This window comes from Lolium perenne, chromosome 3, assembly GCF_019359855.2.
Source record: "Lolium perenne isolate Kyuss_39 chromosome 3, Kyuss_2.0, whole genome shotgun sequence".
NCBI classification, from domain to species: Eukaryota; Viridiplantae; Streptophyta; class Magnoliopsida; order Poales; family Poaceae; genus Lolium; species Lolium perenne.
Window position 1 is genome coordinate 304,581,443 of NC_067246.2, and position 16,049 is coordinate 304,597,491.

The window sequence follows — 16,049 nt, forward strand, 5'->3', positions numbered from 1 at the left end:
ATCCCAAAATCTAGCCGGTCCTCTAACAATGGTAAATTGGGCTTGCAAAATCCCAAATGCTCTCTCTACATCTTTCCTAGCCGCCGCTTGTGCATTGTGGAATTGGGTTTGCTTCTTACCTCTTGGTTGAATAATTGGATTCACAAATGTTTGCCACCTTGGATATATGCCGTCGGCGAGGAAGTAGCCATAGTTGTACTTGTGGCCATTTGCTTCAAACTCCACCAATGGACCTTCCCGCATTGCAAGTCTTGTCATTAGTGGTGACCGTTGAAGAACATTGATGTCATTGCAAGATCCGGGCATTCCAAAGAAAGCATGCCATATCCAAGTCTCTTGGTCGGCCACCGCTTCAAGTACTATGGTGGCATCCTTCTTGTAGCCTTTGAATTATCCATGTCATGCCGTTGGACAATTCTTCCAACTCCAATGCATACAATCAATGGAACCAAGCATACCGGGAAACCCCCAGTTGGCGTTGATCTCCAAAAGTCTTGCCGTGTCTTGAGCATTGGGGGCTCTCAAGTATGTGGAGCCAAAGACATTGACAATTGCAACGACAAAGCGCTTCACACACAAGATAGAAGTGCTCTCTCCCATGGCCAAATGATCATCAATAAGATCCGCCGGTATACCATATGCCAACATACGCAAGGCGGCGGTCACCTTTTGATATGTGCTATGACCAAGTTCTCCGGCGGCATTCCTCCTTTGCTCAAAGAAGCGATCATATTTGGTGACCTCCGTTGCAATGTGCTTGAACAAGTTGAGACTCATCCGGAAACGCCGCCGAAAATAGCTTTCGGGGAAAATCGGATTCTCATTGAAATACGACCGCATCAACTTCTCATGCCCTTCAATCCTTTCTCTCCACAACTTTTGTCTACCGAACACCGATCCACCAAATTTTGGCCTCTTAACGGCGCGGTATGCTAATAGTATCGATATGTTCTCCTCTTCTTCTTGGTCGAACTCGTCATCCGATGAATCATATGATGAACTCTACAAACATATGTATAAAATTACTTCACCATGAACTATTGTAGATAATTGGCGAGTAATAGAGGCCGGCCGGCGGAGGTTCATACCTTGCGAGCAAATGGGCGAGCACCATGGGCGCGCCATGTTGCTAGCAAGCTCGAGGACGACGAGGACGACATGTCGACGCCTGCGCGGAGGAGAACGCGACGGCGGCGCGAAGGGGGCCGCGGAGAAGGAGCGCCGACTACAACTCGTTGCTGGCGGCGGTGCGAGCAAATTCTGATGCGGCGGAAGCGTCCGCCGTTGCCCGAGGAAGGAGGTGCGGGCGGCCATGAGATCTACGACAACGGCGGCGCTGAAAGTATGGCGGCGGTGGCGGAGTCGACCGGCGGCGGCTGGATTTCGCGCCGGCGGTAGGTGGGGAAATGAGGGCGCGGGGGAGGGGAAATTTCCAGCCGTTGGCTTTTTCGCGCTTGGACGAGCGTTGCCGCGCGCTGTAGCCGACGTGCCAGATATGTCGCTCAGGTTTGTGCAAAACACCGCGCGCCCTAAATTTTTTACAGCGCCGCGCTGTTTACCGCGCCTGCTGGAACGCCACATTCCCTCCCACGCGTGCTATATCGGACGCTTTTATGCCGCGCGTCTGTTGGAGATGCTCTTAGACACCCACGAAAAAAAGCATCTCACGTCACGCCAGCGAAGGATAACTTAAAGTAACGTAAACCTCACGAGGGGACCCACCTGTCAGTGAGAGTAGGGAAACCCTGTCGGTCCGTTGCCTCCGCCTCGTCCCTCCTCTCCAGCCGTTACTGTACTGCCCACTCTGCTCCGGCTCTCCCGCCGCAACACCCGCCGGCGCCGGACGCCGCCATGCTGCCTCCCCACGTCGAAGACGACCACTTCGCGCGGACACCGCTCATCGCCCGCCCCCTTCCTCTTCCTCGCCGGGCCGCCGCGAGGCTCCACCCGCTCCCTCTCCTCGTCGCCGCCGCGGCCTTCGCCACCTACTACCACCTCCTCGTCGCGCCCGCGCCGTCGTACTACCACTCCCTCTTCCTCTCCCTGGGTTCCAACGAGACCGCCGCCGCGCACCTGCGCGCGCTCACCGCCCGTCCCCACCTCGCGGGCACCGAGGCCAACGCCCTCGCCGCCGACCACGTCGTCTCGACGCTCTCCTCCCTCTGCTCCTTCCCCACCCGCGTCACGCCCTACTCCGTCCTCCTCTCCTACCCCGCCCACCGCTCCCTCTCCCTCTCCGCGCCAGGCCGCGCCGCCACCGCCTTCGCGCTGGTGCAGGACGCCTACGCCGGCGACCCCTACGCCGCGGCCTCGGCGGAGGCCGTCCCCACCTTCCTCGCGTACGCCGCGTCCGGCTCGGCCGCCGCCGAGGCCGTCTACGCCAACTACGGCCGCGCCGAGGACTACGCCTACCTCGCCTCCCGCGGCGTGAACGTCACGGGGAAGGTCGCAGTCGCGCGCTACGGCGAGGTGTTTCGTGGCGACAAAGTGAAAAACGCCCGTGTCGCTGGCGCCGCGGCGGCGCTCATATACACTGATTTCAAGGACTACACGGCGCCGGGGAAGGCCTTTCCTGATGGGCCGTGGATGCCGCCGACCGGCGTGCAGGTCGGGAGCGCGTTCAAGGGGGTGGGGGACCCCACGACGCCGATGTGGGCGTCGTCGGAAGGGTGCGAGCGCGTGAGCATCGCGGAGGCGATGGCCACGGACGACATGCCCGGGATACCGGCGCTGCCGGTGTCGGGGAGGGACGGGGAGGAGATACTGCAGCTCATCGGCGGAGATGTCGCTCCAGAGGATTGGCAAGGCGGCGAGGGCGCGCCGGTTTACCGTCTCGGACCCGGGCCGGCGGTGCTCAATCTGACCTATACAGTGAGTTGCTGTGGAGATGAGATCTGCTTTTGCTATTTATGGTTCAACTTCCTGAGATCAGGTGACATGCCTTAGGCATGTCACGCATGAACAGTGCGGTGACATGCACCGTAGGCCGTAGGATTGAAAATGAACGCACACGATCAAACACTGTAGCGCGCAACTGTAGATTGTCCTGTAGCGCATGCACTGTAGCAATGTCCTGTGCCAATATCCTGTAGCAAATGCACTGTAGATGGTCCCTGTAGCAGTGATATCCTACCATCTAATCTTGATCCGACGGTGAGAAAAGGGGTGCATGTCACCGCACTGTTCATGCGTGACATGCCTAATGCATGTCACCTGATCTCATTCCCCTCAGTGATACCCTCTTCTTTGTTTCTTTGTACAGGGGAATGAGACGATGGCAACTATTCAGAATGTTATTGCAGTGATTGAGGGAAAAGAAGAACCTGATAGGTAAATCAAACTCTCCACGTTTCTCCTTATTTTTGGGCCAAATATCCCCAGATGGCGAACCCGCTCATCATTCACAATATATACACTTCGGTGCCTCAGCAAACCCCTTGTGTCGTCAACATTTTGCCCTCTGAGCTCTAGTAGTAGTAACTGGTGACAGTCCACATCCGTGCCATAGGCTATGGGGTAGTGTGTATCCTGGATACAAGTTCAGTAGATCTGTAACGACAGTTTTCATTCGAATTGACTACAAATTCAGATTTTGTTGCTCAAACAAACACCTAATTGGTTTATTACTCCCAACAAACAACTCAGATACATTTCATTAGTTCAGTTAATTCAGTGCTCGATTACAGATTTCTCGGATTACAGTTTTGAAACAGACAACCACCTTGGTTTAGATTCTGATATGTGCATCAGATTTTGTAAGTAATAAATAGTTATTTAACACAGTAAACCATGCACATACAGGTATGTTATCCTTGGCAACCATCGTGATGCATGGACATTTGGGGCAGCTGACCCTAGCAGTGGAACGGCAGCCTTGCTTGAGGTATGTCAATATGTCATATATACTCGGTTGCTCGATGTCACCCCTTCTGTTTTAGTCTACTTATTATGATTGGAACCGACACATTGGATTGTTTCCTGCCATTGAATGTAGCTAGCTCAAAGGTTCTCTAAGCTGCAAAGCAAGGGTTGGAGACCTCGACGGACCATCATCTTGTGTAACTGGGATGCCGAAGAGTACGGATTGGTCTCTCTCTCCCTCTATCTTTGAATCTTATGAAGCAGTTCACATGTCTTTATACTAACTTCTTCTCTCTTTTTTGCCAATGAATACTAACTTCTTAAAAAAAGTGCAGATTGGATCCACTGAATGGGTTGAAGAGAACAGGGCAATCTTAACTTCGAGAACTGTTGCTTACCTGAATGTTGATATTGGGGTGTGTAATTCTGGACTTGACGTACTAGCCACTCCTCAACTTGATGAGTTGCTTAAGCAAGCGAGTAAACAGGTACCTAGTTTAAAATAAACATGTCTTTTCTGTTCAGTAGCAAAGATTCTGTACGATAATGTCAGTCAGACTCAACCTGCCCAGGGCTGCTTGCTTCCATGGTGCGGCCATAGTATTTCTTCTTCCTTTTTGGGGGGATGTTAGCACTTATCAATTTAGGTTGAAAGGTATGGAGGTAATTGTGGCAAGCCGATGGCCTGTTTTGTTCATAACCAAACTTTACCAGATATGGACACACCCTGAGTTAGGCATTTAATTGGTACACCGCGTTACATGCGGCAAAACTCCATTTATAACATTTGTGCCACATGTCAATAACATAGACTAACCAAAATGGTTTAAATTTTGATGACATAACTTTAGGTAAGTTTGGCAAAAAAAAAATTGATAAGCTTAGCATATAAACCAATTTGCCCTATGTTTTGACATATTTAGAGCCTGTGCAACGTTGGTCGAAACTCTAGACCAAGGATTGTTAGACTAGACTCTTACCCTTGGAGCACCCATGAGCTAAGAAAAATTTCCACACGTCAAAAAAAAGGAAAAAAAAAATTCCAGGAACAGGCTTTAACTATGCACTAGGAAGCGCGGATACGACAGTTTTCCGGTGTATACGGATACGGCCCAATACATATCCCGTACGTATCACCCAGTTTTACAATAAAAATAAAGAGAAAATAGCAATATGTGTGGGATATCTCAGTGATGCGTTCAGGATACCGGAACTTAGCAGACCCGCTCGAAAAATACCCTCAGCCAACGCCCACTTCTTGCACGACCCCTCCCTCTAGCTCACCCAGACTAAGGCACCGTTGCTGCGCCGTTCTCGACGGTGTCGCTGAAGGACGAGGCGTCGGTCAGCAGTTTCGCAGCACCCCATTGATTGCTCACTTATCTCTCTTAGATTTGAGTGCTTACTGTGCATTTCCATTTTTCTAACAATCAAGTATTAGAATTCCTTTTATTGCGGGAAGTTATTAGAATTCCTTAATTAGCCCTTTCTATTGGTGAACTGGTATTAATTCAGTAAAAAATCATTACTTTCTGTATTTTTAATAATTTAGATATGTATACCCCCTATCTGTCGCTAGGCACCAACAGAATGTCGTAACTCGTACTACATCGGTACATGGACAAAAATTATGAGCAACCTGAATTATGCCAAATGGACAGTCGAGCAACTAATTTACAATCAGTAAACTATTTTCTCTCTAGCCTCTGGTCAGCTTGTTGTGTCATTGCTTATAATTGGTACATTTGTAAGACGGAATAGTTTACTGTGTAATGAATATTATGTGTTTTCTTTCTGTTCGAGGAAGGTTCAAAATCCCGATAACGGAACAGAAAGTCTGTATGACATGTGGATGGCTTCTGACAGTTCTTTGGTAAGCACTTTATGTTTAGGTAAAGATCGTCACACAGTTCGTTCTCTCAGTATTCTGAGCGCTTGGCATGCAAAAGTAAATATTATGAATAGTTTAGACATGGTTCTATTTCATATGTCCTAAGTTCAGGCATGTGATATACTGGATGCAAGTTTAAATTTTTTGATGACAGATTGGTAGGTTAGGAAGCGGAGGATCAGATCATTTTGCCTTTGTTCAACATATTGGCATTCCTTCAGTTAGTATGTCTGTTGGGTCAGGTTTGTTCTAAGTTGTTTTTTATCTTCCTATGTGCATTTAGCTATGTTCCTTGAGATAATTTGTCTTTTGCACTGTTGAATGATTGTATTTTTTTTTTGATCGAATCAAATAACAGTGCTACTTGTTTTGCAGATTATGCTGTGTACCATAGCCTGTACGATGACTTCACATGGATGGAAAAGTATGGAGATCCCATGTTCCGCAGGCATGTCGCAGGTATCCCATATGTTCTACCGACAGGGGTTGTCACATGCTAAAATTGGTACCGGTCCCAAGACCGATGAGCGTGATAAGGTTGGGGGTACGACTCTGAGGAGCGAGGGTATTCTGGCCATGGTGCAGTGGATGAGAGTGATAGAAGTGAGAGACAACTAGTAAAGAGCTACTCCCAGTCTCTCACTTCTATCACTCTATGGGACGCTAGTATTCTACAGTGAGAGACTGGGAGTAGCTCATAGAGTTGTAAATACAATCTAGAATTGATAATAAGCTAGTATTCTATCATCTCAATTGATAATAAGGTAGTATTCTATCAATTCTCAATTGATAATAAGCACAATCTAGAATACTAACTCTTTACTAGTTTATTCATCTCAATTCTCACTAGCTTCCCTAGTGGACCCCCCCCCCCCCCCCCCCCCGCGCGCGGCTCTTAGAATGTTTCATACTACCAGTATCTATTTAGCATTTTTTACCATATATTCGATAAAATTCTTCAGTTTACTCCCATCGGTACTCATTTGATCTTTTTTAGCCCCTTCTACAGTGTTGGTCAAGCTCCGCTACTGCTAGTGGACATATGTTGAGTTGCTTCTTATAGCTATAAATGAAGTACATATTTATAAATGTGGGGGAAATAAAATACTGCATTATCTATCTGTCATATCTACTTTAACTTGAGTTGATCATCAAAAAATTGTTGCGGTAAATATTGTTGCATTGTAGAGTACTTGCACGCATGCATAAGCTCAGTGGCCAAACCTCAAGTTAACACCATCTCTCCTTATAGTGGCAAGCATGTGGGGGCTTCTTGCGTTGAGGCTTTCAGATGATGAGATCCTACCCTTCAACTACGGCTCTTATGTTGCAGAGCTTGAGGTAACATGTCCTTCAGATCTCTCCCATAAATTATGAACCAACTATTTTTGGAAATGATCATCTTCAGTATTTAAATTTGGAGGATCTTGACAGTAGCGCTTGCTTGGCAGAAAGGTGCCGTGGGTATAAACAAGAGTGTACTAGGAATGCCTGTCAGCTTATCTCCCCTCCAAAAGTCAATCAAAGAGTTCGACAAGGCAGTTCTAAAAGTGGATTCTGAACTTAAGGTATATGGTTCTTCCAATTGCTGTATGTTGTTGTTCGTTCATAGTTTTTAACTTTGAGATTTGTAAGTTATTTTCTCGTGATCAGGCTCTACAAACGTGGAATGTTTGGTCGCCTTGGAGAAACAATCCATTGAGAGTAAGAGATCTCAATGACCGGTTGATGATGACCGAACGGGCGTTCACAGAGCGGGAAGGACAGTCCGGGAGACCTTGGCGCAAACACATGGTAAGTTGTTTTGGTTTTGGAGAAGCATGCCACTGGTTTATATATCTTTGTGCTCATGGAAAAGTAATCAAGCAGATTTATGGACCTTCACTGCACAACGATTATGGGGCGGAAGTCTATCCGGGTGTTGATGATGCCATCCAGACAGCGAAGAGAACAAATACTTCGTTGTCCTGGCAGTCTGTACAACATGAGATTCACAGGATTGCTAGAGTCATCAGCCAGGCGGCGTTAGTCCTAAGTGGAGGTTTAACATGAATCCTTCTGCTGTCCTGATTCATTTAAAGACCAAGTTTGTAAAAATAAGGTTGTGGACAACCCTGGCGAGATGGATACTGAATAACAATGTCTGTGTCTGTATTGATTCACCAAGGTACAATGATTACAATGTATATAGAAGAGGGAGGAGATCCTAACGGGATGGCCATGGCAGAGGCGCGGGCAGGTGCATGCTTGGCGACAGACTAGGTATACCCTGAAGACTAGGAAAATGTAGTTACAGAACTAATGTTACAATGTACACATTCAACACACCCCCCCCCCCCCCCCCCCCATCATCCGATCCCTTTCTTAAAGGAAAGAATTATTACTACTTTCACATGGAGTGAAAGGGACGCTGTTCAGAAAGCAGGAAAAAAACGCCTTTCTACGTCTGCGGTGGAGGGAAACGTATGAGATGAGGGATTTGGACTTGCTACACTTACCAGATGTGGCTCCGGAGCAAATTGAGGCTAGAGCGAAATCCCTGAAATATTGAAGACGGGAGGCCCTTGGTGAATATGTTAGCTTAATGTGAGCTTGTCGGCACGTGGAGAACACGAGCTGCTCCAAGAGTGACACGATGCTGACAGAAGTGCAAGTCGATCTCAATATGCTTCGTTTGCTAGTCTTGGACTGGATTAATAGACGGGTTGGTTGCGCCGATGTTGTCGCAATACACAAGTGAAGCTTTGGTCGTTGGTTGGTGAAGTTTTTGAGGAGCTGTTGAAGCCAAAACAGACTCGGCCACGCAGTTGGCCACCGCACGGTATTCTCCCTCAACGCGAGACTGTGTGCTGCCTTTTTGATGACCATGAAACCAAGTTCTTGCCGAGGAAGGTGCCAAATCCTGACGTCGATTTGTGGGTATCAAGTCGAATTAACAAAGATTTTGCTTCAAAACCCTTTCCTTTAATTAGCTAGCCTAGTTTTTTTCTAAGCTCTGATTTCTGAAGCCTGGTTTAGCTTGATTGGATACCACTTTATTTAAATTAAATTTCTTTTTTCAAAAATATAATTTACCAATTTTTTCATGACTCTGAGGTTCAACCCAATTCATCATTTCTTTCCTTTCTTTCCTTCCGATACTAAGTAAAAGGATTGAAAAAGGTCAAATTTGGGGCATCTCCCCAATCCGCGTTGGAGTATGCAATCAACTATTGCGATGAGTTCGTGTGGAGTTGCAACCCTAGATTTGAGGTGCCCGTAACATAGCGAAGAATTCATTTGATGAGCTGAAAATGAGCTTCCCACGGATCGTGCATAAACAAGAACACTTGTTGGACGACATATGACTGATTTGGCCTTGTTAGGGCTAGGTACTAAAGTGCGCCCAACAAGCTCCAAGAGAAGGATTGGATACGGGTTTGTCGGCTTGGCTAGATAATTTAGAGGTGGTGTCAATAAGTGTGGAGATAGGGTTACAATTGAGCATATGGGCGTGATCGAGTATTTATAGGACGTACAGGTGCTGCAAAAGGAACATACCCTGGGATCTACATGCACATTGATTCCTAAAAAATGGTGAATATCTCCTAAGTCACTCGTGGAAAACTCAGGGGATGGATAATGTGGTGGAGGGTGGTGCTATTGTTGGCGGTGAGGATGATGTCATCTACATGTAGAAGAACATAAGCCTTAGCAGTAGGAGTGCCTAGGATGAAAAGAGATGAATCACTCTCCGATGACATAAATCCTAGTGTCTCGAGGTAGGAGGTAAAGCGAAGAAACCAAGTGCAGGTGGCTTGTTTTAGGCCATAGCAAGAATTTTTGGGCTGACAAACATGAGTAGGTTGAGCGGAGTTCACAAAACCTCAGGACTGCTCGCAGTATACTGTCTCGGCAAGTTCTCCATGTAAAATTGCATTTTTGACGTCCAACTAGTGTATAGGCCATGATTGTGATGTGGCAAGACTAAGAACAACACGAATAGTCGTGGGTTTCACCACTGGACTAAAAGTTTCACCATAGCCCACACGCTGGCTTCTTAAGTAAAATCATGAACCACCTATTGAACTTTGTACGTTGCCAAGTATCCATCGGAATTCAGCTTGTGGTGAAAGATCCATTTCCTGGTCACGACATTGACACCTGCAAGGACGAGGCACTAAACACCATGTGTCATTCCGAATTAGAGCATTAAATCATCTAACGTAGCATCATGCCAATGAGGGTCTTTTAGTGTTGCACGGTACGAAAGAGGGAATAGGGGAAATGTCATAAGAAATGGCAAGATTAAAATGTTGGTTAGGCATGAAGAAACCATATTTTTCACAGGTAATCATGCGGTGTGCATTGTCAGGTGCATCTATGGAAATAGATATGAGTGGTGTAGACAATGGTCGAGGGGTGATACGTCTCCAACGTATCTATAATTTCTGATGTTCCATGCTTGTTTTATGACAATACCTACATGTTTTGTTCACACTCTATATCGTTTTGATGCATTTTCCGGAACTAACCTATTGACGAGATGCCGAAGAGCCAGTTGCTGTTTTCTGCTGTTTTTGGTTTCAGAAATCCTACAAAGGAAATATTCTCGGAATCGGACGAAATCAACGCCAAATATCTTATTTTTCCTGGAAGCTTCCAGAGCACCGAAGAGGGGCTAGAGGGGAGCCAGGGGGCCCCACCCCACAGGGCGGCGCGGCCAAGGGGGGAGGCGCCCCACAGGGCGGCGCGGCCAAGGGGGGGGGGGGCGCCCCTACTGTGAGGGGGCCCCGTGGCCCTTCCGACTCCGACTCTTCGCCTATATAAGCCTCCCTGACCTAAATCTTCGATACGAATAAGCCACGATACGAGAAAAGTTCCAGAGCCGCCGCCATCACGAAACTCCAATTCGGGGGACAGAAGTCTCTGTTCCGGCACCCTGCCGGGACGGGGAAGTGCCCCCGGAAGGCATCTCCACCGCCATCTTCACCGCCATCGCTGTCTCCATGATGAGGAGGGAGTAGTTCTCCCCCAAGGCTGAGGGCTCTACTGTAGCTATGTGGTTCATCTCTCTCTTTGTGATCTAGTTGAATATCATCTATGTGCTACTCTAGTGATGTTATTAAAGTAGTCTATTCCTCCTCCATGATGTAATGTTGACAGTGTGTGCATCATGTAGTACTTGGTATAAGCTATGCTTGTGATCTCTTGTAGATTATGAAGTTAACTATTACTATGATAGTATTGATGCGATCTATTCCCCCTTTCATAGCTGATGGTGACAGTGTGCATGCTATGTTAGTACTCGGTCTAAATTGCAACGGTCTATTATGCACTCTAAAGGTTACTTAAATATGAACTCCGGATGTTGTGGAGCTTATTAACTCCGGCATTGAGGTGCTCTTGTAGCCCTACACAATGAATGGTGTTTGTTATCCAATAAGAGAGTGTAGAGTAGTTTCAGTTATGTGATCAATGTTGAGAGTGTCCAGTAGTGAAAGTAGGATCCCTAGGCCTTGTTTCCAAATATCGAATCTCCGTTTATTTACTGTTTCACTGCATGTTTACTCGCTGCCATATTTATTTCAGATTGTTATTACTACTCATATTCATCCATATTACTTGTATTTCACTATCTCTTCACCGAACTAGTGCACCAATACATCTGACAAGTGTATTAGGTGTGTTGGGGACACAAGAGACTTCTTGTATCATGATTGCAGGGTTGCTTGAGAGGGATATCTTTGACCTCTTCCTCCCTGAGTTCGATAAACCTTGGGTGATTCACTTAAGGGAAACTTGCTGCTGTTCTACAAACCTCTGCTCTTGGAGGCCCAACAACATCTCTGAGGAATAGAAGCGTGCGTAGACATCAAGCTATTTTCTGGCGCCGTTGCCGGGGAGGTAAGGTAAAAGGTATTCACATCCTCCGACTACTAAGCTATTTCCTAGCATTGTTGCCGGTGTGTGAGTGCTCGAAGCTATTTCCTTTAGATCCTGCAATTGCATCTTTTTGTTTCTTGTTCACTAGTTAGGCATAATGGAAAATAACAGTGAGCTTTTTAATCTCTTTCCTGAGTTAAGACATAAATTGTGTGATGCAAAAATTAAAAAACCTATGGAACCTTATTTGCATGCTAGTAGCAATGTTATTAGTATGAACACCATTGTTGATAATGCTATGGAAGAATTTAAGCTTGGGGAAGCTGGTTTTGATGAGCATGATATTTTTAGTCCCCCAAGTTTTGAGGAGAAAATTTACTTTGATGATACTTTACCTCATATATATGATGATTACAATGATGACTATCATCCACCTACTATTGAGGAGAAAATTAATTATGATTATACTATGCCTCCTATATTTGATGATTATGGTGATAATGATAGCTACCTTGTTGAATTTGCTCCCACTACAATTAATAGTAATGACTATGCTTATGTGGAAAGTTATTATTTTATGCATGAGACTCATGATAAGAATGCTTTATGTGATAGTTATATTGTTGAGTTTGTTCATGATACTACTGAAAGTTATTATGAGAGAGGGAAACATGGTTATATGCATCTTAATAATATTAAGTTTCCCCTCTTTATGTTGAGAATTTTGAAGTTACTCGTGTTTTATCTTCCTATGCTTGTCACTTTGCTCCTCATGAATTTATTTGTGTACAAGATTCCTTTTCATAGGAAGTGGGTTAGGCTTAAATTTGTTTTGAATTTGCTTTTTGATGCTCTCTTTTGCTTCAACTCCTATTTCTTGCGAGTGCATCATTGAATTTATTGAGCCCATCTTAAGGGCTATAAAGAAAGCACTTCTTGGAAGATAACCCATGTGTTTATTTCACTACAGCAATTTTTGTTTTATATTTGAGTCTTGGAAGTTGTTACTACTGTTGCAACCTCTCCTTATCTTTATTTTATTGCATTGTTGTGCGAAGTAAAGTCTTTGATAGTAAAGATGATACTAGATTTGGATTACTGCGCAGAAACAGATTTCTTGCTGTCACGAATTTGGCAGGGTTCTCTGTAGGTAACTCAGAAAAATCTGCCAATTTACGTGCCTTATCCTCAGATATGTACGCAACTTTCATTCAATTTGAGCATTTTCATCTGAGCAAGTTTAGTGCCCCAGAAAAATTCGTCTTTACGGACTGTTCTGTTTTGACAGATTCTGTCTTTTATTTCACATTGCCTCTTTTGCTATGTTGAATGGATTTCTTTGTTCCATTAACTTTCAGTAGCTTTGAGCAATATCCAGAAGTGTTAAGAATGATTGTGTCACCTCTGAACATGTGAATTTTTGATTATGCTCTAACCCTCTAATGAGAATACTTCGAGTTTGGTGTGGCAGAAGTTTTCAAGGGTCAAGAGAGGAGGATGATATATGATCAAGAAGATTGAAAAGTCTAAGCTTGGGGATGCCCCCGTGGTTCATCCCTGCATATTTCAAGAAGACTCAAGCGTCTAAGCTTGGGGATGCCCAAGGCATCCCCTTCTTCATCAACAATTTATCAGGTTCTTCTATTGAAACTATATTTTTATTCGGTCACATCTTATTGAAGGAGATATGCCCTAGAGGCAATAATAAAGTGGTTATTATTATATATCTTTATGTTTATGATAAATGTTTATATGTCATGCTATAATTGTATTAACCGAAACATTAGTACATGTGTGATATGTAGACAACAAAGAGTCCCTAGTATGCCTCTTAAACTAGCTTGTTGATTAATGGATGATTAGTTTCATAATCATGAACATTGGATGTTATTAACAACAAGGTTATGTCATTGTATGAATGATGTAATGGACACACCCAATTAAGCGTAGCATAAGATCACGTCATTAAGTTATTTGCTATTAGCTTTCGATACATAGTTACCTAGTCCTTATGACCATGAGATCATGTAAATCACTTATACCGGAAAGGTACTTTGATTACACCAAACGCCACTGCGTAAATGGGTGGTTATAAAGGTGGGATTAAGTATCCGGAAAGTATAAGTTGAGGCATATGGATCAACAGTGGGATTTGTCCATCCCGATGACGGATAGATATACTCTGGGCCCTCTCGGTGGAATGTCGTCTAATGTCTTGCAAGCATATGAATAAGTTCATAAGAGACCACATACCACGGTACGAGTAAAGAGTACTTGTCAGGAGACGAGGTTGAACAAGGTATAGAGTGATATCGATGATCAAACCTCGGACAAGTAAAATCTCGCGTGACAAAGGGAATTGGTATCGTATGTGAATGGTTCATTCGATCACTAAAGTCATCGTTGAATATGTGGGAGCCATTATGGATCTCCAGATCCCGCTATTGGTTATTGGTCGGAGTGAGTACTCAACCATGTCCGCATAGTTCACGAACCGTAGGGTGACACACTTAAAGTTGGATGTTGAAATGGTAGAACTTGAATATGGAATGGAGTTCGAATATTTGTTCGGAGTCCCGGATGAGATCCCGGACATCACGAGGAGTCCCGGAATGGTCCGGAGAATAAGATTCATATATAGGAAGTCATTTTATGTGATTTAAAATGATCCGGAATGTTCTATGGAAGGTTCTAGAAGGTTCTAGAAAAGTCCGGAAGAAACCACCAAGGAAGGCGGAGTCCCGGTGGGACTCCACCTCCCATGGCCGGCCAACCCTAAGGGGGAGGAGTCCCAAGTGGACTCCCCAAGGGGGGGCGGCCACCCCCTCCCAAGGAAGGTGGGATTCCCACCTCTAGTGGGAGTCCTAGCTTGGGTAGGTTTCATGTGTTATGGAAGGTTTTGGTTTGGGGTCTTATTCGAAGACTTGTAGACCAACTCTTGGGTGTTCCACCTATATAATGAGGGCCAAGGGGAGGGGGCCGGCCACCCCAACAACACCAAGGTGGCCGCACCACCTAGATGGCCGGCGCCCCCCTCTCCCAAACCCTAGCGGCCTCTCTCCTCCACCACATCCCGCACGCTTAGCGAAGCTCCGCCGGATTTCTCCACCACCACCGACACCACGCCGTCGTGCTGTCGGATTCAAGAGGAGCTACTACTTCCGCTGCCCGCTGGAACGGGAGGTGGACGTCGTCTTCATCAACAACCGAACGTGTGACCGAGTACGGAGGTGCTGCCCGTTCGTGGCGCCGTGATCAAGATCTTCTACGCGCTTTTGCAAGCGGCAAGTGAACGTCTACCGCAGCAACAAGAGCCTCATCTTGTAGGCTTTGGAATCTCTTCAAGGGTGAGACTCGATAATCCCCTCGTTGCTACCATCTTCTAGATTGCATCTTGGCTTGGATTGCGTGTTCGCGGTAGGAAATTTTTTGTTTTCTATGCAACGTTATCCTACAGTGGTATCAGAGCCGTGTCTATGCATAGATGGTTGCACGAGTAGAACACAATGGTTTTGTGGGCGTTGATGCTCTTGTTATCTTTAGTTTGAGTACTTTGCATCTTTGTGGCATAGTGGGATGAAGCGGCTCGGACTAACTTTACATAACCGCGTTCATGAGACTTGTTCCTCGTTCGACATGCAACTTGTATTGCATAAGAGGCTTTGCGGGTGTCTGTCTCTCCTACTATAGTGAAGATTCAATTTACTCTTCTATTGAAAACATTAGTATTAACGTTGTGGTTCATGTTCGTAGGTAGATTAGATATCTCTCGAAAACCCTAAACCACGTAAAATATGCAAACCAAATTAGAGACGTCTAACTTGTTTTTGCAGGGTTTGGTGATGTGATATGGCCATAATGTGATGATGAATATGTATGAGATGATCATTATTGTATTGTGGCAACCGGCAGGAGCCTTATGGTTGTCTTTAAATTTCATGTTGAGTAGTATTTCAAAGTAGTTGTAATAGTTGCTACATGGAGGACAATCATGAAGACGGCGCCATTGACCTTGACGCTACACCGACGATGATGGAGATCATGCCCGAAGATGATGGAGATCATGTCCGTGCTTTGGAGATGAAGATCAAAGGCGCAAAGACAAAAGGGCCATATCATATCACATATGAACTGCATGTGATGTTAATCCTTTTATGCATCTTATTTTGCTTAGATCGCGACGGTAGCATTATAAGATGATCCCTCACTAAAATCTCAAGATAATAAAGTGTTCATCCTTAGTAGCACCGTTGCCAAGACTTGTCGTTTCGAAGCATCTCGTGATGATCGGGTGTGATAGAATCAACAAGTGCATACAACGGGTGCAAGACAGTTTTGCACATGCGGATACTAAGGTGGCCTTGATGAGCCTAGCATGTACAGACATGGTCTCGGAACACGTGATACCGAAAGGTAGAGCATGAATCATATG

General features: G+C 45.4%; 1 protein-coding gene across 1 annotated transcript; it reads left to right on the forward strand.

Annotated features, from left to right (window-relative positions):
• The first annotated feature begins 1,736 nt into the window (after nucleotides 1-1,736).
• LOC127345312 (probable glutamate carboxypeptidase LAMP1) lies at nucleotides 1,737-7,945 on the forward strand. The gene is made up of 12 exons (XM_071828612.1): nucleotides 1,737-2,871; nucleotides 3,263-3,330; nucleotides 3,802-3,883; nucleotides 3,995-4,087; nucleotides 4,197-4,349; nucleotides 5,669-5,734; nucleotides 5,907-5,994; nucleotides 6,128-6,211; nucleotides 7,005-7,093; nucleotides 7,204-7,320; nucleotides 7,406-7,546; nucleotides 7,622-7,945. Exons 1-12 carry the CDS (start codon nucleotides 1,852-1,854, stop codon nucleotides 7,802-7,804), a joined length of 2,184 nt encoding a protein of 727 aa, XP_071684713.1. The 5' UTR covers nucleotides 1,737-1,851; the 3' UTR covers nucleotides 7,805-7,945.
• Nucleotides 7,946-16,049: the final 8,104 nt, after the last annotated feature.

Excerpts from the sequence above, each read along its gene's own strand:
- LOC127345312 (XM_071828612.1), top strand. The coding sequence starts at position 1,852 with ATGCTGCCTCCCCACGTCGAAGACGACCACTTCGCGCGGACACCGCTC. Across the intron at positions 4,088-4,196 it reads ATGCCGAAGAGTACGGATTG|ATTGGATCCACTGAATGGGT; the intron begins GTCTCTCTCTCC and ends AAAAAAGTGCAG. Across the intron at positions 4,350-5,668 it reads TTAAGCAAGCGAGTAAACAG|GTTCAAAATCCCGATAACGG; the intron begins GTACCTAGTTTA and ends TGTTCGAGGAAG.